General features: G+C 41.7%; 1 protein-coding gene across 1 annotated transcript in view; it reads left to right on the top strand.

The window, feature by feature from the left end:
* Nucleotides 1-9,311: 9,311 nt before the first annotated feature.
* Nucleotides 9,312-23,945, top strand: part of TSPAN5 (tetraspanin 5) — an 81,169-nt gene continuing 66,535 nt past the window's right edge. Inside the window, exon 1 of the mRNA XM_056490939.1 lies at nucleotides 9,312-9,395. Within this exon, the coding sequence (XP_056346914.1) occupies nucleotides 9,315-9,395 (81 nt within the window). The 5' untranslated portion in view covers nucleotides 9,312-9,314. The remainder of the gene's footprint in view (nucleotides 9,396-23,945) is intronic.

The raw sequence follows: 23,945 nt of genomic DNA, 5'->3' as shown, positions 1-23,945 counted from the left end.
TGTTTCAGGCACCAGGCAGTTAATTTCTCCTGTTAGCCAGGTAAGAGAGCATGTTTGGAAAGGCCAAATGAGCATTATTGCTCATTGGGAGAGTCGCCCTTTCCATGGCCAAATACTCCTTAGAACAGAACTTTATCAAAACATGCATGATGAATTTGCATCTCTGTTTTCTAGTGTTACACTGGAAAAGCAATAGCAAGTACCACTTCAAAGTAGCAACCAGATGTTTCCTCCCTGCTTTTTTTAGCTATCCACTGTGAGTAACAGAAACCTTTCACAAAGAGAAGTGAGGGTTTGAGATATAGTAGCTGATACCACTCTAGGAGGACACAGCTGTATTTCTTTTCTACACTAGTGGCTGTCAGCAAGTAACACTTAGCTGACTTTGGCTGTCCACTACCTCAAGGGAAGCATTATCCTCTGTGCTCCCTCCAGTACTGTGTTTTCTGATAAAGAACAACTGTTTCTTCTAAAATCAGTTTATGCTGCAGTAACTACTTGGAACAAAGCTTTGGTTTCAGTTATACAAATTCTCACAGCAGAAAGTTAACTATTTGGAGTTTCACAGAATTATTCCAGATCCACCTGGCTATGCCTGGTATAACAATGACTACACTTTGGCCAGTGTTTGGAAGCTGATTACAACCTGCAACGTAGCTTCATATGTTTGTAAACCAACAAAGGGTTGTGCTTTGGATAAAATTTGATATTTCAAAAGTGTTGAGTAGCAGTCAAGTTAGCTAGTCAAATGAGTTCACCAATGGTCATTTCATATCCAGACTGCTTACACCATCCCACTGGATATCTCTTTTCAGTGCCCAAGCAAGTTGCCAACTAGGCCCTGTAGTACTTGCATCTGATTGCTTTCAAGGAGACTTGGTCTTCTAGGCATTGATTACACTTTTGCAGTGGGAGCTTTGCCATATTGGGCTGAATTCTGAGAGGTATTCAGGCATTGTTTCATTTTTAAACTTTCCTTGAAGTATTTAATATTTTGATGTCTCTTCTGTCTTTGCCAAAGTTAAGTTTCTTCTATAATTTTCTATTCACATAGAAGATATGAAACAGTTCACTCTCAAAAAGCTTAAGGCTGTTTCATTCCAGTTTGGACCCAGCATAGGGCCTCTCTTTGTGTAGTCATTTGATTGCATCATCCTTGTTTCAAATGTGACAATTTGGGTTAAACCTTTCTTTTCCACGTGTGAAGTGGGACATAAGTGCATTGCACAATTTGGTTGTGCATATCCACTGGACATGCTGCTCTCTGCTACGGGATTATGGAAAACTGACCAAATTTTTCTCTGCTGCTGTACAGATGCAGGCAGGGTAGCAAATATAAGCTCACTAGGACAAAGATGTATTCTGAAAGAGAAGGCAGGCATGTGTAAACAGATGTTCTTTATTGTGCAGAACTTACTGAGTGCAGGCTCTTCCTTGTCCACCCAGCCAAAGCTGCCCTTGTGTTTGATGTGGTCACTAATCCTGCCACTCTTTCTCCCAGTTTTGCTGCAGGGTCCTATACACCTTGGTTTGCTCCCTAAATGTCTCACTGCCGATTCCTGAGCCAACCAAAATCTGCACAATGTCCCTTTGTCTGGAGCACCCCGGAGCCCTGAGATGCAACATCCCTCTGGAAGGCAGACACCAGCAGGCTGCACAGCAGGGTAATTTACCACTAGATGGCTGGACCTCCTTTTTGTCCAAAAAAGCTCTTGCTTTTGTTCCCAGCTTTTGTTCCCAGCTCAGTGACCGTGCTTAGCCCAGAACAGTGACCATTGTAAGTTTTCTACCCGCCCACTTTGAACATTTTTAAACAGCTGATGCTTTTAGCAGATTTACCTTCGTGATGAACAGTTCAAACTTCTGAAAAGTGCTGAAACAGCTGTGGTGGTATCTAAGAAAATTAGCTTTTTGCGTTTTTGCAAGACAAAAAGGAAAAGCTCCCTAGTCCTGTTCTCGGGGTTTTTTTTTTCATTCTGTGTATAATACAATTTTCACTGAGTCTTATTTCGTAGGTGTATGCATAAGTGGGACACATTTAACAGTCCATCACTCAGACTGGAATACAGCATCACAGTGTCCTGAATAGTCACAGCCACGTACTTTGATCTACTGAATTTGGTGATATAAAATCTGTAAAACTTTTTCTGACATCAATGTCACTGTGATTAGGGGAAGCAATGTAGTTTCTTTAAGAAAAGTTATTTTGCCCACATATCTTCAAAAAATTAATACCTCTGGATGAAAAATGTCAACTTTCCTGATGATTGCAAACTGATACATTATAAAAGAGCAAGAAAGCCCACTTCATAAGCAAGAATTCTCCTGCCAGAAAGTAGACAAGAGGAAAAGAATCTGTTTCTTGAAGATACCACTTTTTTCCCCTTATCAGTCTCTTCACATTTTCAGCTCTGTTACTTGTATTTACTGGATTCACATTGTGTGTCTATAGATGTATTTGTATCCTGAGTTCAAAACAAGAGTAAGGTATGTTTTAAAATTAAAATTATTTTAGCTGTTTTGCTGTCACAGCACTGGCTTGCCACTTGCAGGAACAAGGAGGAGTCCCTGCTTTCAAGGTAATATGATGTAAAATATCAAACCTAGAAATCTTAGGCACTTTAACACCTTTGTGGGAGCCTGAAGATGTGTCTAAAGCTGATGATACATGAAATAGTAAAATGGGGATTAATCTAGAAATAGTTCTGGGGTGGTTTTTCTTTTCTAAGTAGCAGTCTTTCACAGTTTAATTTTCTTAAAGCACTATAACAGAAAAAAAAAAAAAGCTGATGGTTTAACTAGTGTGGTGGAAGAGCAGGAAATTAAAATGAACTCCACCCATCAAGACTCACAGAGAAACACAGGTAGTGAAGCATACAGCAAATGATGAGCTCCTGAATAAATAGACTTCAAAAGTAATTGTTCAACCCAACAAAAATATTAGTGGCTATTCTGTTCTCATCTGCAAGAAGGTTTCTGATTTTGTTAATGCAACAGAAGAGAGTAAGAAAGATATGGAAATTTCCATTTAGTGGACTTGCAAACAAGTAAATTGTAAATTTTTTAAGGTGCTTCCTTTTTACAGGTGCCTGAAGGGTAACATGTGCAGATTATTTATGAAGAAAAACCTCACACTTGGAAGTAGTCCAGAAACAAAGTACTACTTGATCCTGTCACAAGCAGAATGTTGTTACTGAGCACAGAATGTCAGATGTAGTATAATCACAGGCATTGTGTATTCCTCCTATGACACTTTGGGAAGCAAAAAGCCATGCTTTGTAATCACTCTAGTAGTGCTATTTTACGCCTTTTGGGAATGTTTAAATAAACTTACTTTATTTACCTTGTTCCTAAGCAGGTCCACTGATATAAGCTATACAGAATACTATTGTAAAATACCTTTTCACTGGTGCTGTTACAAGTGCTATATATGCTGTGGCAGCTCTGCATGACATAGGAGAAATCAGAAGTGTCAATACCAAAGGTAAAGGAAACTGGTATCTTTGATCCAGGTATGTGGTAGCTGTCACTGGATGTGAAAAGAGAAGGTGGGTTTGAAGAACCAGACACAAAATTGTGAGGAAATCAGCTTAAATGTATCACCAACCTTCCTCTGGGATTATCAGCTCACTTGCACAGTCCTAATAAACTGCTAGAGGCCCTGCATGCACCCTGTTGTGTAGTCTGACAGACAGGAGACACCAATGTCACAGCAGAGATGGCAGCATTTTTGTCAGTGCTCTTTCTATAGCTCAGATGAGCAAGCCTGTTCCCCACAGAGGGTAGGAGGTGGATCCCTGCAGCCAGGCTGCACTTCATATCTGGGCCCTCCTTCAGCAGGTGCTGATCCCCTTGTGCAACTCACTGAATCAAAAAGCAATGAAAAAAACGTTGACTGGATTTGAAATCAGAGTTTTTTGCACAGTCTGCTTTTTCCAGTCTGCTCTCAGCAAGACAATTAAGATCCTGCCTGCACAGAGGTCTGGGGGCTGAACTCCTGACCAAGCTGGCCAAACAGGTATTCCAATGCCTTTTAGCTCAATTATTGGCCAGGCCACAGTGGAAAACTCTAGAAGCTGGGCTCTGAGATTAATTGCTCTGCTAGCCTCCCTTCCTACCACTCTGGCAGCAACTTAAAGCCTACAACAGCCAGATTTGCAGTCATGCACTCTCATCCCACCACCTGCTTGCACTCCCTGACCTTCTGACAGGTTTACAGATGTTCCTGGAAAGCGGTGCCAGAATGATTCCTGAGGGATTGTTCTTGCACTAAACCCTGATCCAGGCTCCCAGAAGAAACAAAAATTTTCATGGGGAGGATGGGAGAAGCTCAGGTGGTTTAGGCCCGAGGAAAGGAAACCTTTGAAGAGAAACATTCTCCAAGATTACTTAAAATGGTGGATTTTCAGAAAATCTTATCACCATTGAAAACATACTCAGAGGAAATTGTCACTCTCCTGAGTGATATGACAAACACTGTAAATTAAACCTCTGAGCTGAGTGTGTCCTGTATTGTCTGATGAAGAATGACTGAAAGCAACTCAGAGGGCCTTGAAAAACCTAATGGACCTTAACAAGATCATATGGTGTTCTGTTAAAGGATAAACACCACTTATCCTTTTGGAGAGAGCATTGTCAAGAATTATACCTGAACCTTCAGGTATATGCAAGCAATAGTCCATGTTTGGAAAGTGAGAAACCTCCTACTTTGCAGAGGTTGTCCAGTGCTTTTAGCAATACAAAGTGAAAAAGATAAATTTGGCACTTACTGGAGTTTATATCTATTTTAACGACCATGGTTCAGTAGCACCAGTAATGGAAGGGGAGGTGACTACCCACACTGATAACAGTTATCCCTTATTTAGGACTGCAACTCTGTGTCTTTTTTTGTAGAATAATGCATATGTTCTATCTCATTAAATCCTGTCGCTGTCGTGCCCATAAAATGGTTGTAAGAACTACTTCATAATTAATGCCCTTTGGAGCCAGTTTGGTTGTTTGAGTGCTTGGAACCACACCCGTGTGACAGTGAGCTATGGACCAGGTATGTGATATACTCCTGCTTCACTGCTGTATAGACTTGTCAGGGGATAATCCCTGATAAGAAAGAGCTCTGTAACAGCCCCAGAGCAGGGGCTTGCTGAGGCACAGCACCCACCACAGAAACAGAGGCGTGTGCCAGGATGTTTGCCCCGAGCAGCAGCGCGGTGCAGCCGCAGCCCCGACCCGGCCGCTCTTGGCGCTGCCCGCACAGCCGCGGGCAGGAAGCGTGCCACCACTCCCACCCCTTCCTCTCACAAGCAGCACATGCAGCAGCTCGAGGTGCCTGACACAAAGAAATAAAGGCTCGGACACACGTTGCCTTGAGAAAATAAAATCAGACAGGATGCAACTGGTTATTGGTTGTTACTTGGCATGCCTTAGCTTCAGTTTCTGGCCTGTAAGCCTGTAGATGTACAGACACGCTTCGTGCTTTGTGAGTCATCCTAACAACAACGCTGTTGTTATCACATTATAATGATGTTGGGTTGGTCCTGCGAGATGATATTATTATCCAGTATTGAGAGCTAAGTTTCAGATGAAAAAGCAGCACAATACTCACCAGTGTAACAGTAATTAGTCAGTACTTGCACTTGTTACTCTTGAGGGAAGCTGAAGTCATGTTCACATCTGGGGCAGAGCATGTACTTCCACCAAGGCCAATACAACTTGTATTACTACCCGAGTTTAGTTCTATGAAATTCTTATCTCAGAATTCTTTCTAAACCTAAACAATGTCCCCTCATCACTGCTCACACTTTTGCTAAGCAGAAAACAAAGTTTTTTATGGTTGCAAAACTAGAAAATGAACCCAAATGGCATTATGAGCTAGTATGTTATTTAGATTTAAAAATATTCTGAGGTAAATAATACCTCTGACTCTAAAAATCTTGCCTGTGAAAAAGCTCCATGGTTTCCCCATGGAAAATGACTGCTATCCTATGAATTCCCACTAAAATGAAGTGTCTAGGAAACAACTAGACTTATGGACACAGACACTGAACTTTTCTTAGACCACAGCTCTTTATCTGAGTGCATGGGGCACGAGGTGAGATTAGCAATGGAATAACTCACAGAACTACGGCCTTCACTGTGCTGCTCTGCCATTTCTCTTCTTGAGTCACTCCTGCTTGCATTTATTTTTTCCTAGAAAATGTCAAAGAATTCATAGATCAAAAAACAGGAGCTGATACAAAGACAGAGGTACTGGATCTAAGGAATGATTGATTTGAGGAATTGGGTTGAGGACTCTTTACTTGGTGGGAAGTAAGAATTTCAGACTTCACAACTATACCTCTTTTAAGACATGAATTTCTCAAACTTGCCACACTTATTACTATTAGAGTTATATCTGCGTCTTAGAGATAGGAAGTAGATTTAGTCACTCAGATGGGACTTTTTCTCAATGTCAGTAGCAAATCAAAGCATTCCTGGTGTTATGAAGCACTGTGCTGCTAGAACCAGCTTTGTCATTGAAATACCGCCCATTAGTACTCCCGTGCCTTGTCAGATGAATTATGAACTGATGGAATTTGAATAACTGTCTTGCACTTCTGCAAGAAAAGGTAATATTGCTCCTGCTTAGTATTGCCTGAGGCTTTAGTGCCAAAACATCACAGTAGAATTCAGTGTTGACTGGTAACTAACAGTGAATTTAAAGTGCTGTTGGAGTCATCTTGCTCAGCTTCCAGGCCTAGGTGGCCAGAGCATGTAAGAAGCAATCCACAAGAGATGGCACAAAGCCGAAGGACAGGGATTTTTTTTATCCCTGTTTGTTTAGGACAGGAGGCAAAATGTGTTTGCAAAGCAGAGAGGCTGCTGCAGGTGCAGAAAGCTCTGCTACAGCTGGCATTCTAAATGATCAATTACCTACACCAAAGCTGTTCTGCTGCCTTTGCTATCTGCTTGCTTATTTCACACAAAGTGAATTAAAAGAGCAGGGCTCTGTGTTCAATACCCTCTTCAAGTGGGCAATCTAACCCTTAAAACCAGACATCCTTAAGCTGATCAGATGATGGGACAATATGAAACACTTTTGGCTCTAAGAGGACACTCATAATACTATGCTTATAATATTGGCAATCATAATACTATGCTCAATTGAGAAAGCAAGAGAACTCGTAATATGATGTTATAAATGATGTAGGTTGCACTTCTTTTTGAGTTGTTGGGAATAAATGGATTGCTAGGTAAAACATCTGATATTGTTACTGAATTTATCATAATAAATATTTCTCTGCAATATTTTGCTCCTACCTGTGAAGAATTAAAATGCTAAAGGGTTTCAATGTGTGATGTTAGGAGCATATTATGACAGTAATATTATAAATGTTTATACCAGTTGTCACCAATATTTGAAGCCCCTTGTAAAAACAGCACCGTAATATAGTACATTATTACCATGTAATGGTGATGTGCCTTTATCCATTGCACTGTATCCAGAACATGTATATTACTAATTATTCACCCTTTTCTACCCTCTTCCCATGGATGATCTTGCAAAATCAGTGTTAATAATAGACACAGAGATAACATTCATGTAATAAAATATACAGTGGTGGTTAAAGTGTAGAGATGCATTGCATTAATTTCTCATTTACCAAAAACATTGCTTATTTTCATGGATCCATTTCAGCAGATGCTTTTTCTTCTCATCATCTACCAGATGCAACAGACAAATAGTTCTCTTTGCTCTCAAAAAAGACTCACAACAAGGCCCCATAACTGATATGATGTGATCTTGAATCAAGATTCTTCCATAGTTCTATTGGCATCATTCGTCTGAAGTGTTACCTTGCAATCCTGTAGAGATAGGAAATGCATTTTATTATAAAGAAATTTCCAACTATTGAATCAAAAGTTATACTTGCAGAATCGCATAAGCACAAAATCAGTTAGGTTGGAAAGGACCTCCAGGACTGAGTCCAACTTTAACCAATCCCAACCTAGTCAAGCAGATCGTGGCACTAAGTGCCACATCCAGTTTTTCCTTAAATACCCCCAGGGGTGGTGACTCTGCCACCTCCCTGGGCAGCCTGTTCTAATGTTTACCAACCCTTTTTGTGAAGGAATCCCTCCTAATGTCCAGCTTAAACCTCCCTGGCACAGCTTGAGGCCGTTTCCTCTCACCCTGTTCCTTTTCAGGGAGCTATAGAGTGGTAAGGTCACTCCTGAGCCTCCTCTTCTCCAGCCTCTGTCTTAGAGCTGGACCAGGAAACTTTGAAGGCTTGATCCACTGAAATGACGACATCTTCCAGCAAAGAAAACCTATTAATGACGCTGTTAATGCCAGACCATGAGCACTCTGAATCAGCATAGGAATACAACTAAGCCACATAACTTTATAGCTGTCAGGCTCAATATAAACTCGGGAGATGTTAAAATATAAACCCTAGCAATCACTGTAAAATGGGTCCCCATGTGTTCCTGCGCGTGTGGCGCACACGATTCATGGGGGAGGCGATCTGGCGGCGCCCATTGAGAACAACCTGCACGGTGCGACTGCGGTCTTGCTCCTCCTCATTCCCGCAGCCAGCCTAGAAGCGGCGCTGCCCTCGCGGCAGCTCTCCCGCTGCGGAGCGGCGCTCTCCGTGCCAGGCAGGGACACTCCTGGCAGTCTCGGCGTTCCCGGGCCGTGCCACCCCGGAGGGACGGGAGCTGAAGGGATCGCGGGCCGGAGCCCCTCAGCCTGGCACGCCCGGCGCGGGCGGAGCCTCGGGGCCGCTCCCGCCCCGCCCCCTCGCGCGGCCGGATTGGCGGGGAGCGCTGCCAATCACGCCGCGGGGCGGGGCGGGGCGCGAGCGGCGGCCCTTGGCGCTGAGGGGGAGCGCGGCTCCGGCCTCTGCCCGGGCCGATCCTGCCCCGGCGGCGTCTTTCCCGGCGGCCGCCCCACTCTTTGCCACTCTCTCCTGCCTCCCGCCGCGAGCAGCCGGGGCCTCCTCCATGCGGGAGAAGAGGAGGAGGAGGAGGAGGTGGGAGCTGCTCGCCGGCCATCCCCGGCGCCCGGCAAGTCGGAGCCGAGCCGCCGCCGCGCCGCTCCTGCCGCATCTCCCCGCGGCGCGGAGCCGGCCCTGAGCTCTGCCCGCCGCGCCGCCCCCGGACCCCTCCTCATACCCTTGCACCCACCCTCCTTCTAGTCTTCCCAGACCCCTCCTCCTAGTCTTCTTCCTTTTTGTTTGTTTGTTTGGTTGGGTTTTTGTAATTCTCCCCCTTCCCCCCCTCCCCCTTTGGTTCTCACCCTGGCTGCGAGCAAAGCGTCTTCATGAGCGCAGAGGATGTCCGGAAAGCACTACAAGGGGCCTGAAGTCAGTTGTTGCATCAAATATTTCATCTTCGGCTTCAATGTCATTTTCTGGGTAAGTGGGGCCGGTTTCGTGTCTTCCTCCTCCTCCTCCCCGGCCGCCGCCGCTCCGGGCTGGGCTCGGCCAGCGGTGACCGGGACGTGTGACAGCCCGCCTGAGGCCGCGGGCTTTGGATGGGCTGCGAGGCCGGGGGTGCCTCCTGCCCGACCGCCCCGGGCAGCCCTTCTCCGGGCAAGTTGTCCTGCTGCATTCCTCCACCTCCCGAGGGTGCCGGTTCTCTTACCCTTCCGGCTCCCCTAATTGCTTTTGTTGTTAGTACGAAGCGGATTTCGTGCCTTCTTTCCCCCTCCCCGTCTTTTCCTTTTTTCCTCCGCTTTGTGGTGGGAGAGGAAGGGAGCAACCAGGCACCCAGGCCTGGAGAACGAATTGATCTGCATGTTTTCACACTGCCATCCCTGTTAGGTGGAAATAATAGAAAGAATCGCGGCTCAGGTTCTCTGCACGGTGCTGTTTAATGATTTCACGATGATGAAGTTATGTATGGCATAGGTTTATTATGATTAGCTGTTAACATATAGTAGTAGTAGCTGTAATAGGATGGAGGAGGGGGAAACGGTATTTCCAGCCATCCCTAAAGTGCAAGCCCGTAGGAGGCCTGTTTGGGCATTTGTTGGGATTCCTGGCTGCGCTGCTTGATCTGCCTGCACAGTATCTTGTTGCACCATTCCCCACCGGCTGTGGAGTAGGCAGAACTGTACAGTGAAATGTAACCTGCCTGTAACAGTACTTCTAGCATCTTCTCAATGTGTTGGATTTGAAAGAGAAGCAGCTCTTTTTGGATGTTCATGCCAGATTTCATAACTACAGAGGGGGAGGTGGGGAAGGGCTTGAGCATTCTCATACACGTGTGAGTGATGAGGTCTTCTCACGGCACACAATGTAAAAGTCAGGTGAAGACTCTTCCGTGCACAGTTCTGCTTTTTACATGAGGTGTTCCACAGAGCAGTGAGAAACCTGCACAAGCCCAGCTTCACAGAATATTCTGACTTGGAAGGACCTACCAGGATTACTGTGTCCAGCTCTGGCTCAAACCCAGATAGTGTGGGTGTGTTTTTGAGGGCCTTTGGAAGCAAGTTGAGTACATATCCGGTAGAGTGGCTTGTTTGGACTAGAAAGGAGAATTGGGAAAAAACCCCCAACACCACCTAGAAGGTTATGGAGGAAGGTACGGAAGAACAGAGAAGAGAAACCTTTTGAGCAGTGCTGAGCTCCTGATTGCTCCCTTGGGGAGAGCAGAGGTCAGTGGTTACATGGACAGCTGGTATCCACAGCTAACCTCAGGTCTTTGTTCCTGGAAAATAAACGTATCTGAAGAAGATAATTTGAAAGGATGGGGGTTTTGATAAAGTCCACTTTTATACTGTATTACCTTTTCTTAAACAAGAAGATATGCTCCCAGAGTGAAGCTGACTGTGGCTTTGTGTCACTGTTTACTTGGCACCGGACCGACCCCTGCAGATGAGCGGTAGCAAGCTTTGTAGTGCTCTGACCCTACCGAGCTGTTGTGATTGTGCTCTTGGCTCAGTTTTCGGTGGTCGAGTTTGCCATGGTTCTTTGCCCTCGTCTGTTTCTTTGTTTTGATTCACATGTTGCATATGTGAACACAGATATTTTTCAGCAGGGAACAAGTAGATTGAGGAACACTTGTGTGCTGTGTCCTTGGATTGAGAGAGGGAGATTATGGTGGAGTATAGATAACCATGTTAACTTGCTCCTTCAGACACTGTCAGTGTCTCAGAAGCTCTATATCCTGTAGTTTCTTTCATTTTATTCTCTGAAGGTGAACATGTGGATGGTGCAAGTGGGGAAGTGGTTATGTTTTAGGCTTTCTGTAACCTGTGTTTCTGAGGCTGATGGAGTATAGCTTCTGCCTGATGGCAGGTATGCCTGTGTTGTAACTGAACGAGCCAAAGGCTTTATACTGCTGGAATGCTGATCTGAAACCCTGGAAAAATACAATTGTGTATCGCCCATCTGCCACGTGCTTGATGTGAGGCCCTTGCTTGCAGATTTCCTCTTTTGCAAAACTCTAATTGTCTCATTTGTGTTCCTGGCTAAATTTCTTGAAATGCATGAAGATCAAGGACTTTAGTAATTTCTTTAGAATATCGTAATCTCTTAATGAGAAAGCCTGCATTTATTACCGTGTCTTTCATGATTTGGAGTGAAAACATAGGTAGACACTCTTGTTGAATACAGGTTAATGTTGATTTTACTGAAGTAGTAGCAAACTCTTCAATAACTGGGCCGGAAAAGCTGTAAATGAAAATTGCAAATTTGGTTGATTGTTTACAGAAAGTGATAATGAAAAATAGCCACTAATGTAGTCATTGTAAATAAATTGAAATGATGAAGAGGTCATCATATTAAACACATGGCACTTTTCCAGGATCTTGCAAACAGGGAGCACACCTTGTTAGGCCTTCTATCTGAGCGTTATTGTATAGTGGTTTTAACACAATCTTTTAAAATGTTAATGTAAACTAAGAAAATATCTATATTCTGCATCATAAAACAATGGACTAAAAATAAAGAGCACTGAGTTGGAAGAGTAATGATTTTGACAAGAAAATTGTCAGTACTTTGAATAGAGGAATATTATACATCTGCTGAAATTATGCAGGGGAATGATTGTACTTGCTACTTAAACTGAAGTTATTGCAAAAAATCTGAGGCTTTAAATACCACAGATTAGGGGCAAAATAAATGGCCAGACCTTTTTGTCTTTTTTTTGTTTTGTACTGGTCAGGTATTTCACACCTTAAAAACCACAACAGAATTATTAGGGTACTGAATATGGGAAAGTGGCACTTCAATGCTCTGTGTGTAGTTGTGACTAAAAGTGACAGAATGCTTTTTAGGAGGTAGTTCTCAGGCTTGCACAACCCCAGGTAATGCATTCTTGCCTAAATATGGGTTTCATACTGTTGGAAGACATTATTATCTGCCAAGTCTATACATAATCAATGTTCTAGATATATTTGCAGGCTTAATTTCTTTTGGCAATTCAGTGTTAAAGTTGGTAGATGCTCTGGAAATGTTTGTTCAGAAAAGCTTATTTTATGAGACTACTATGCTGTTGTGGAAAAGGAAAGCTCATTAGGCAGTCACCAAAGCAATATTTAGGAACAAAGAACTAACAGGTACAACTGCATCAGAATGTAAAGCTGGAAGTCAGTAGTGTTTCCCTTTGCTGTTCTGCCAGTTCTGAAGCACCACTTGCTCTATGTGCCACCTTTCCCAGCCGGCAGCTGCTGCAGTGGACACTGCTTTTTCATGAGCTGTCCTGCTCTTGTCTCAGCAAAGCTGTAATATGAGGTAACTGAGAACACTTTTCTGTACTCAAAGCAAGCAAACAAACAATGCCTCCTTCCCACTTTGGCTTCCATGTCGAATGATGTCAAGGTGCGGTGCAGGAGGTCAAAGCAGCCAGCCCTGCTTCACCAAAGGCAAGAACTGCTTCCCCCTCTTTCCCCCTTATCTTAGGAAGACAGTTTTAGGCTGACTTTTAGTTCCAATAAATGTTTTTAATTGTTCTCTGTGCTTTTTCATACTTGATGGAAATGGTGGATGTAGGTATACTATTGTTAAAGTCTAAATTTCAATCCACACTTGATTCCACTAGTACTGGTCTAATTGGAAGGATGTATAAAAAGCACTGACACCTCAGAAACTTTTACTTTAGCTGGTGATTCACTCTGAGTTATGAACTATGCTGCAGTTATGATACATCAGCATGTTACGAATCATAACTTGTGTTTTAATTTTCTTGGCATCTGCTATATTCGATGGCAACCATATGGGGATCTAGGTAGTCTTCTGGATTACAGAAAGGTAGCAGAAAGAAAATAAAGTTATGTAAGTGTGTTACAGGAAAAGTGTTGGACAAGTGCACTGACCTTTAAAGGACAACCAATAGATTGCTTATTAAATTTTTTACATTGTTGATAGTTTGTTTTTCAAAGGGGGAGAGGATAATTCTCTGATGTCAGCTGGTTTTCAGATATCCACAAGGAAGTTTTGATTTTATCATTTTTCTCTTGCCACAGTGTTTAAAAAAACCCCAAACAAATCAATGTGAAGCTTATTCCGTGCAATTTTGAAATGCCTTCTGCAGCATTTGATCTTTAAATATTTGCATTGAGAGAATGTCCTTGCGATGGAAGTGGAAGTGGAAGCATTCTGTTAATTTCCTTCCCCTCCCCTTTTTATGATCAAATGACTTTTATTTTACATTTCTTCATAGCACAGGTGAAGCTGTGAAGAAGTACTCCACTGGTTTGTAACAGTGAAAGGCAGGGGTGTATATATCGATGAAATAGATGCATTATTGTAAGGTTCGCATTCCTGAATTCCTCAGTCCCTCTTTCTGCAGATGTAGCCTCAGTCTTTCAAATGCATATAAAAATTTAGTAACTGCCGGCTTTGGGGCACTTGCTTCAGACCTGTAGAGGCCATTCTTAGAATAAAAATTTTCCTTCCCTTGTGTTCCCTCACAACTTTGTGGTAGCCTGAATCATTGGTAATATAAAAAGAAATAGTAGAGGAACATGGGAGAAGCTATTTCCTTTCTCATAAATATTTGTTTTGCCAAAATTGGGTGTTTATAAATGTGCAACTTTTTAAGTTATTTGATGTTTCTAGTTTCCCAAAGATTATAGAAGCATAAGGGAACTAGAACTAGGGAAAACCCATTGTGATTGTGTGACTTATCTTGTTTGATGTCAGTGTGCTTCAAGAGAATATTATTGGAACTATCATGTGCAGCTTATATACACTTTCGTTCTGTGTTAAAGATGAATTTAGTAAATATATTTACCAGTCTTCCACCTTGCTTAAATTGTCACAGTACGTTTTTTCTGGTGGCACATCTATCTCAAAGTATGAAGAGTCAATTTTGAATTTTCAGTGTCCCAATCAGAGAAAAGCTGATCCATGTGAATGCACCCAGACCACAGGCATCCCCAAAAGAATACTTCTGTGAGTGAAACATCTTATGAATATTTGTGTGTGTGAAAAGAAGTTAGCACTGGTCCTAATCCCATTGCCCTTGTTGGATGTTGATAATATTTCCATAATAAAGGTGACAAATTTATGTTCTGCAACACTGTATTTGAAGGTGGACATGCTACCTTAATTCTAATAAGGCAACCTTTGCACTGTGAACTTTTCGGTGTATGTATTAGTATGTAGATATTCAATTTTAGTGTATGATGTAATGGGTGTGTAGGGAAGGCATGAGCTGTTCCAGGGAGGAAAGGCTTTTTTTTTCTAAATGGGAACCCAGAGGACATGTTCTTGTAAAGAAACAAAAAAATTACATAGGAGGTGCAGCTGATATAGGGTAATATTCAGATGGAAAATGAGGGAGAGAGAGTTGTTTTGGAGAGGGGTGAGGGGGTTCAGGGTTTTTGGTTTTTTTTTGTAGTTGTTTTTGTATGGAGAGTAGTAAGAAGAAAAATGTAAGGAACTTTTCTATTCTCTGCAGTGGATAGGAGTTTGAAAGTATGTATGTAATCTGTTATTTAAGAACACTTTCTAAAACCTAATTCTATAGATTACAATAATCCTGATGTACTTCTTAGTGAAGTTTAATTTATTCTTTATTCCTTAAACTCTGTAAGATGCAAGTTAATGATTAGTAGAGGATGAGAAACTTGAGCTTACGGTTAGTGAAATATCACTTCCTTTTTTTTTTTTTTTTTTTGAGTCCCATTCCTATAAATAGACATTTTGAAGTCGATGTTGAAAAATAAATATAAACTGGTTTTGGCACCAGGGCTGCTACAAGTTATACATTTGGAGCAAGAAGCTGATGTGTTGTTAAGTGCTTGGGCTAAATACTTCAGCAGTTCATACTCCATTAACCAAAAGCAGTAACCTGTGAAGATTTGCTATGAGCATTTAGTATGTAATGTTTTGCTTTCAATTAAAACTGGAAGAGAGAAAATATTTTTGACCCAAAAAAATCACTTGATCTAATTCTACCAGTTAGGAAATGCTGGTCTTAAATATAGTTCTGTAGGGGAGTCTTGTTTTGCCCAAAATATGCAGGACGCTTCTCAAATGCGTGGCTGGTAGCCTGTCAACAGGACTGTAATTGTTTTATTGATGTAGACAGGAGAGCAAGAAGCTGAACAGCTCATGAAGTAACCCAGCTCTGTTAGAGATGACCCAGTAGTCACTGTCAGCATGAGCCATAAAAGTGTCTTCCAGTATGGTAGTATTTTAAACTTTTTCATATCTGACTTCTTCCATTAGCTTGAATTTTATAGTGACTTTACTCATGTACAGTTTGTCTGTTTCTCATTAAAAATTAGCAAATATTGTTACAATGCAGTAAATAATTAAAACAAAAAAAAGTTTATCCAATTTTTAATGAATGTACTGAATTGCACTTCATGACCGTTTCATGGTGCAAAATCCACCAATACATTAGGCCTTAAATCAGTAAAGAATGATCTGTTTCTATTTTATTGTACTGTCATATGAATTTAGAAAACATCCCTTTTTTTTTTGATTGTGCTGGTGCTCCTGCTCAGAATATTCTGCCTTGTGAGGTTAGGCCTCAGAATACAGTTGCTGGATGAGTCTCCTGAAAAGGTTTACGGTTTTTGACGTACTTTGAGTTAGATGCACAAGAGAAATACTGAGAAGATGTTTTCAAGAGGTCAAAACAACAAACTGCTTCACTGGTAACTTCAGAAAATCAGAGAACTTTGGCAAAAGTTTAGAGCAGCATTCACTCAACATAAAACACAAAGCATTGACTTAGCCCATTCAACTTAGCAACTCCAAGTCTGTCCAATTTTAAGTTACTCAAAACTCTGAGAAGAGAGAGTTAGGTGAAGAAAGGAAGAGAGGAAGACAGAAAAGATATAGAAAAGAACACATATAGCTACCCCACCTGGTTCTAGTTGTGTTAAGCTGAGACAAATTCCAAGAGGAGGTAGGGTCGAGACTGTGCTTGCCTCATGCTTCAGTTTAGTACCCTCTGGCTTTCCTGGGCCCTTCCCCCAGGTTGGACTTAAGGTCATCTGGCCACTCTGGGGCTCCAGGGCTGGGGTGTGGAGCATTGCCTGTGCTGTGGCAAGGACTGGTGGCCGCCGTGTGGTTGGGGTACAGGCCCACAGGGGGATGTGTGTGTACAGAGTGGGACATTGCCTCTCCAGAGCAAGGTCTGACCTACCTATTCTCCCACACATGCATCCAAAGTACTTTGAGCCAGCAGTCCTTCCAGTCTCTCACATGTGGTTCTCAGTGGATACAGATTTTCCCTGATTTCAGCAGTATTTTGTGCAGGTGTAAGAGTTGGTGTGGGTGGATTTCACTGTTGGCACAGTGTTCAGTGTAGCTGCTTCTGTAACGTACACAGAGATCTAGAGCAGTTCAGCCTTCTCCGTATGCTGGCATTTAAAAATGTCACTAGCACACTGAGGCTTGCAGTTAGGGGTGCTTGATTTGGTATCAAACTCTGACTCAGTGTGATCTCATATAACCTCCAGATGGCCTGACTTGCAGAGATGCTAAAAACAGCCAGATCTACTCCTTTAGCTTTATAAACTAAATGAGGCTGTAGCAGTATTTATTTTAATACACATCAGTCTCTACATCAGATTCTTCAGCTGATGTTTCAGCTTTCCAGTCACTTTCCTCTGGACAGCATTTAGAATAAGTATTTCATCACACAGAGAAGATCTTATGAATGAACTGTCAATTTTGCACAGAACTGGGAAAAATCAATATGTCTCTTCAAGGCTTTGAAAATCCCTCTGCTTCTAGTGAAGACTCTGTTACATCAAATCATATCGAAAACCATTTCAAGCAACATTCCTGATGTGTAGTGACAGAACAGCTTTTTTCCTTTTGCAGCAAAGCAAAGAAATATTATGAAAACACTTTGTGTACTTATTCTCTACCTGTTGCCTCCTGGTTTTTCCCGACGACAAAACTTCTTACAGGGAAAAAACAACCAAAGAATTATAGGAACTTTTATTTAAATAAGTTCTCTTTCTCCTCAATAAGCAAGTAACATTATTTCTAGAAGTATTTAGACCTTCTTTGTGGTATTAAATTTAAAAAAAGCATTAAAAGAAGACTAGATGTCTTTAGATATGTGCAATATTTTGGATTCATAGAGACTTCTGTTTTGCTCACCTTATCCATGCGATATTGATGGATTATAACTTGAGTATGTCTGCTGTCACTGCTCTAGTAGGCTGCTGTTAGAGGGTGCTGAGTATGGAATAAGTAGTACTGCAAGGATGCTCACAGTGACTCGGCCTGTGGGGTGTTTCCTAGTGTTAATAGATTATGTTTGATGAGAGTCCAGCTTTATTTGTGTTGATTTAGGGGCTAATCTTACATGACATGAAACATTATTTTGTGTCAGGTTTTTCTCTGTGTCAAGAGGGCAGGTTCTGTCAGTTGAGCTCCAGTGCCCCAAGCAAGGGTGCAGCAGCACTGTGTGTGGGATGTCACCCCAAGCAGATCCACCTGGTGCCTGTCATTTTGGCCGAGCCTGCACCACAGGTTCTCCCTGTTGGATACTTTAGCTTTGCTTACCCATGTAGGGCACATAACCTTGTGAGGCTGGGTTCTCTGTGCTTTCCTCTCACTGAACTGCATCTCTTCTGCTACATTCTGTTTTCCATTGGGCTGTGATTTAAAAGTCTTGTGATTTAAAAAGCTTGAAGGGAGTTCCTTCTATGTGCTGTAAATGGTTTTTATATAGGAGCAGAGGCACTGAGGAACAAAGTTCCCAGATAATGTATGGCAAGGGTTTTGTTTCTTTGTGCTGTGCTTCATTTAACTATGTCACCTTGTGGAAGATGTCTCTGCAATGCCATGTGATGGAAGTGTTTCAGACTGGAGCATGGAGTTTGGAAATGGTGACATTTTAAAGCAGTGGGTCCTCCCAGGTAATGAGAAGGGTTGCCAAGTATCCCGGGCACCTCCCAGCTGGGGTATTTTACTGTGCACAGAGCAAGGGTTTCAGATATTTTAATTTAAATTTTTGCTGTTTAAATATAAAACTGAAAGATTGCCTGCTCCATGTGGGTAGAAGCATTTTAGAAATTGTCTTCCTGACTGCCAGTTCACATGGGTATATGCCTAAAGGAATATGTGTGGTTTTTAGTCAGTCCAATAATAGTTAAATATATAATTAAAATAATTAAAAAAGAAGAGGTAAGTCTTGTAAAATTAAAATTGCTCTTTCCCAAGAAGTTATCCAATTAATTTCTAGATGAAGATTCATCCATCTGGCTTGTGAAGACTATAAAATATGTATATATATAAATATAAAGTATGTATGATTGCAGTTAAGAAATAACTAAGGTCCAGATTTTAATTAATATTGCTTCATATTGCAACCATGCTCTTGTTTCATTTTCCTTCTGTGGCCATTAAGGCGTGATGTGAACTGCTGGCTAACCCTGTTTTTTTTTAAATTTCTGGATGCCTAGGAGGACCAAACAGGGTCCTATTGCAGGGTTACTTGCCACTTTGGTTTTGGGAACCTTTTGGGATTGTTTTTTGTGTTGTCTTGCAAATTCTGATATCAAAATGAGAGCAGAAGGCTGCAAACAGCTGAGGCTGGTACAAGAGTGCAGAGCCAAATGTGTTAATGCAGCTTCAGTGGACTGCCAGCAGTCAGGTACTAGATCTGGCTGAGAACTTTCTCATCTGGGTCAATTTCTATTGATTTGCTGTTTGATTCCAGGGATGAAGTGTGGGAAGGTGGTAGGACCAGCTCTTCCTTTCCCTGCATAGATCAACTTAAAGTGATTGTACAGGCATGGCCTGTTTCAGCTCTAAGTAAAGTGATTTTGGAGTATGGAGTACACAGAGGTGTAAGGCACGGTGCTGGGTGAATAGTTAGCTCACTCCAGTGAGCACTAATGTAATGTTATGTAAGTGCTACTCCTCTGGTGAACTTTGTTTTGAAAGAGTTATGGTGGTTGTCTGTTTGCTCCTGCTTGCTCTGTAACGTTAGAGAAACAAAAAGCAGTGATTGTCTTCCAAGGTTATTGTGATGTGAACTTAATTTGAACTTCAGTGCACATCATTTACCTCTCTGGTTTCTTTTCCTTCCCATAAATGTTATTCAAAACACTGTGCCACTCACTCTAAAAGTGCTAAACCTTGTTGGAGCAGCCTGCTACATGTGGTGGCAAATGACCTCTCTGAGAGTTTGCCATGATTATCCATTCCCAAGTAGTGTCCCTTCTGGTGGCTTGTTGCGTACAGAAGGTTTGTATGCATTTAGTGCTAGAGATACATTTATGTGTATATATATATATGTAAAACACTATGCATGCATATACATGTATACACACACGTGTAAATACATAATATGTACACAAAATAGTGCAGTACTTAAAAAATTAATTCTGATTTGCTAGAGCAGAAGTCTATTAACATTTGTACTTAAAAGGAGGACTTGAAGGGATTGAAAACCCGTCTAACTGCTGTTGCAGCAGAGAAGAACTTTTGCTTCCTCTGACTGTATTCTACTGCTCTGCTCCTGCTGGGAGCTCTGGTGTGATCACAAGTAGTGTTCCTACTTCAGCTGTGGGGCTGGGTGTGGTTTGAAAACATTGCTTTATTTTCTTTCTTTGTTTTGAAGATAGGCAAAACCACTGCCTGGGTAGTCAGAAAGGTTAGCGGTGATATTGGAATCAATGTTTTATTCTGCAGAAACTTTTTCATGCAAATAAGTGTGTTTGACTCAGGAACATAAACCAGTTACATTTTTATATGGTTTATATCCTTGTTGGCTTCTGCTTTCCTGCATTTTTCCTAAACCACTCTCATACCTGTGGGAGAGGAAGTAGCTCCTGAGTGGATGCAACTAATAACATTGCATATTGCAGAAAACCAATCCAAATCCTGATGAGACTGACACTAAAACGTTTGTGCCACTGTAGGAGGTGAATGAACTGTGACTCCCATCTGGCCATTTTAGTTGGTTTGAATACTCTTCTCTGCCCTATGGATTCATGATCCTATCAGCTGTCCTGCAGTGGGGCTGACATCTGACTGAGAAAAAAGAACAGCTGTGGGCTGTAGCTTTTATCTTCGACTTCCCCATCCCAGAAATAGGGGTGTGTGTGTAGGATTTCTAGTGAACTCTCTATCATTTGGTATTTCATATATTGTTTTAGATGTCATGCCTGTTAAATGACAGTGATGAAGTACTCCACTTACTTGTGGTTTTCATGTCAATAGCAGCTCACTACTGCCTGGAGAAATTACCATGCCTTTTGTAAATATCCTATTCTTGTTGGTTTTGCCCTCCTTTCAGTTTGTGCTCTACTCCAGCTTGGAGAGGCTGTTCTCTCTGTTCCCTTCTCCAAGGAAGCCCTTTCTGTGGCTCTCCATGTATCTGTTTCTGTTCTTACACCTGAGGAAAGCTCACAGGAGCCTCTGCATAGTCCCTGTCATGCTGCAAGAGAAGCAGTTTGTGGGCTCTGTTACTGGAGTCCAGCCACATGACCACAGGAAAGTGGGAAGGAGAAGTAAAACTCCAACCCTGGCTGGTTTTTGTACCATTTTATGAGATGCTTGTTTCTGTTTGACAAAGAGGTTTGTTCATAAGCACGTGTGCCCCTTTCAGGGTAATGTGCAAGCATCTCCTTGTGAAACAGCAAGGCTTATATTAGTGCAAGACCTCCCAAATAACACTTGTTATTGTGTCAGACTGTAAGTCTGGTGAATATCAAAGCTGTGCACACAGCTCTCTGGCTCTGATGTGAAGATTTTCACATTTCACAACAGTTCTTTAGAAATCGCTGCAGGACTGAGCCATGTAGAATTGAGTGAGGTAGAATGGATGAGGCTATTTTAGAGCATGTGCACAGGTATTTGAGGGATGTGCTGTCTTGTTTTTCCACCACGTGGAAGTCCTGCTGCTGTTGAAGCACAGGATCTCAATGATGTTTTGAGGCTGGAGTACAGGACTGAAATTTAAATAGGCTGGTGATTGTTGCTGCTGTATGAGTTAGAAACATACTGTAAAGTCGTAAGTACTTTATGCTGAGAGTTGATGGGACTCCTTTTTTGTATCTTTGGTGTTGTATCAGAGCTCCAATGAGTATTGCTGTTCAAATCTTCTTAGTGTACTAGGGTCACATTTTCATTTATGCTAAAAGGCTGCCTTGTTCCTATCTGCCATTATAACATGTCCTTAAAATGACTGCAGATGATATTTATGGAGCAGGGTAGAACATCTACGGTGTAGCTTTTGTGTTATCAAAATTGCTCAAGTGAGCAGAATTAGACTCCTAGCTTGAGGAGTTTGAAGGACTTCATAGGATGGAAGGATGGACTTTGCGTTGTGGGTGTGACTGGACTTCTGTACAAGTGATGGTGAGAAGAGAAACCTCTAATTTTCACAGAACAAGGAGGAATGGAATACATGCATTTGTTCATAAAGCAGAAAGTGTTTAAGAAAGTAGGCTTATAAAAGTGAGAGGGTAGTCATATTTTGTCTGGAAATAGATCTCCCTTGTTTTTTTTTCCCCATCTTTCTTTCTGGGAAGATACTTTTCTGCAGTTATTGTTATCAAAGGGCCATTCTTGTCATTGTTTCACTCAGTTTTGTTAGTAGAATTTTAGTTGAAAAACTTTCTGTCTTGGAAAAACAAACACAAAGGCAAACCAAAGCAAACATCCATAAAGTTGTTTCAGAATTCACAGAAAACAAACTGTGGATCAATTATTCAGTGCTTTCCCTCTCCCCCATCCACTTCCTGATGTGTTATTAATTTTGCATGGGCTCCCTGCTTAGCCCTTCATGCACTTAGAGTATAGAGTGCAAAGGCTTTCAGCAGTGTAAATGGCTGGGCACTTACTACGACCCTCTGCATGAGAGCAGATACTGTTGACTTCAGTGGGAATCACTTGTTGGCAGATGCATAATTGTTTTCCAAACAATGTAGGTTTAAAAAAAAAAAAAAAAGGGAGGATGTGTGAGAAAGCCCAGTGAGGTTCCCCAACTGAAACACTGAAAAGTCCTTCAAAAGGAGCTGGAGCAGTTACTTCAGTTGCCTAAGTAGTTAAGACCTGGCAAAAAGGGTGATAGAGTGGTCTATCGAAAAACTCTGGCAGAGAACAGTTGGCCATACCAGGCAGTGTTCCTGCTCATTTGTGTTTCAGAGTAAGCGTCTCTCCTGGCCATCCATTACATGGTAACTTCCTGCAGCAACAGGAGCTCTGTGAGACTCTAATACTTGGAACGGTGAGTGAACTTAGCTGATGAAGGACACAGAGTTCATCCTCAGCAAGCAGTTGTGGCTGTGTTCTCTCTAATTGCAGAATAGTGGTGTGCTTGTAGGAAATAGCTTTACATGTGCTGAAATATGTGCATAAAACAGTGGTGTCTGCAGGCTATGTGCCTTGCTACCAGTCTGGGCACCAAGCTGGTTACTGCTGTCATTCTTTATAAGTAGTGATTCCCAGCACTTCATTGAGTACTGATTCCTGCTTTTGCCAGTCATGTACATAACAACAGCAACTTCATAATGCCTCTGTGTCTGAGGGAGCTGCTAATGCCCAGCTCTAAAGCACCACTACTGACGTGCTCTACCACATAAAAAATCTCCACATTAGTGGCATCTGAACTTTGACAGCAGCTTAGGCTAAAAGCTTCTGTTTGAAATATGTTCTATTACTGCTAATGCTGTCTTATCAAGTAAGCTAGTGTGTCAGATAGAAGAATTTCTGTAAACAAAGCGTAAAAGAAGGTGTGTATATAAATCATGCCTGAAAATCAATTTACATCTGAATGGGGACTGAACATCTAGGTCTAGTTTTGTTTATGCTTTGGTGATGGATAGAGAAAAAGTAAAAACAGTGTCTCTAAGTGCAGAACTTGATGAATATTGCATTTATTTCCTACTACTGGATTGTTTCAGCATTTCGTAGTAAGGCAATATGAGTAGGTAGTTGTAGTTTGTGCTAGTACCGATGGTTTCAATACTGTTAAAGGTAAACAACAACAACCACCTTTCTTTGCCCTTAGGGAAGGCTTTAAAGAAATGTGACACTGATTCTTATTGATGGCTTAAAAAAAAAAAGTCAAGGTTAACAATCCCTGATTTTAGATTCATCATCCTACCAAGTGGGATGATGAACTTTAGGCTGTTGCACAGAATCCTTGGACTGCTACAATGTCACATACCTAAACATGAAACATTAACCTCCAGAGCCAAAAATTACTCCAAGGTTTTTGAGGAGAGTGCTGAGCCTTGCCTTTTGACCACATTCAATGTGAGGGAGTTCCCTAGGGGGAAGAATCTTGCTTTTATTTTTCCCTGTAGTGTGTGAAGAAACAGTATAGCAATGCATATTCAGTTCTTAATAAATAAGTTGAAGTGTTAATGATAAAGTGAAAAAAATGTTTCGTTAAAGATCCTGTAATCTGGATTTCTGTAACCTTTGTTTGGATTAACAATTTAAATACCTAGAATAGGTTTATTTGTTTGTTTTGAAATATGTTTGGCTGTGTTTTGTATGGTGTGAAAGGTGTGAATAAAGGGC

Source organism: Oenanthe melanoleuca, chromosome 4, assembly GCF_029582105.1.
Source record: "Oenanthe melanoleuca isolate GR-GAL-2019-014 chromosome 4, OMel1.0, whole genome shotgun sequence".
In the NCBI taxonomy this organism is placed as follows: Eukaryota; Metazoa; Chordata; class Aves; order Passeriformes; family Muscicapidae; genus Oenanthe; species Oenanthe melanoleuca.
The sequence above is the reverse complement of the archived record's forward strand: the minus strand, read 5'-3'. Positions and strand labels throughout refer to the sequence as shown.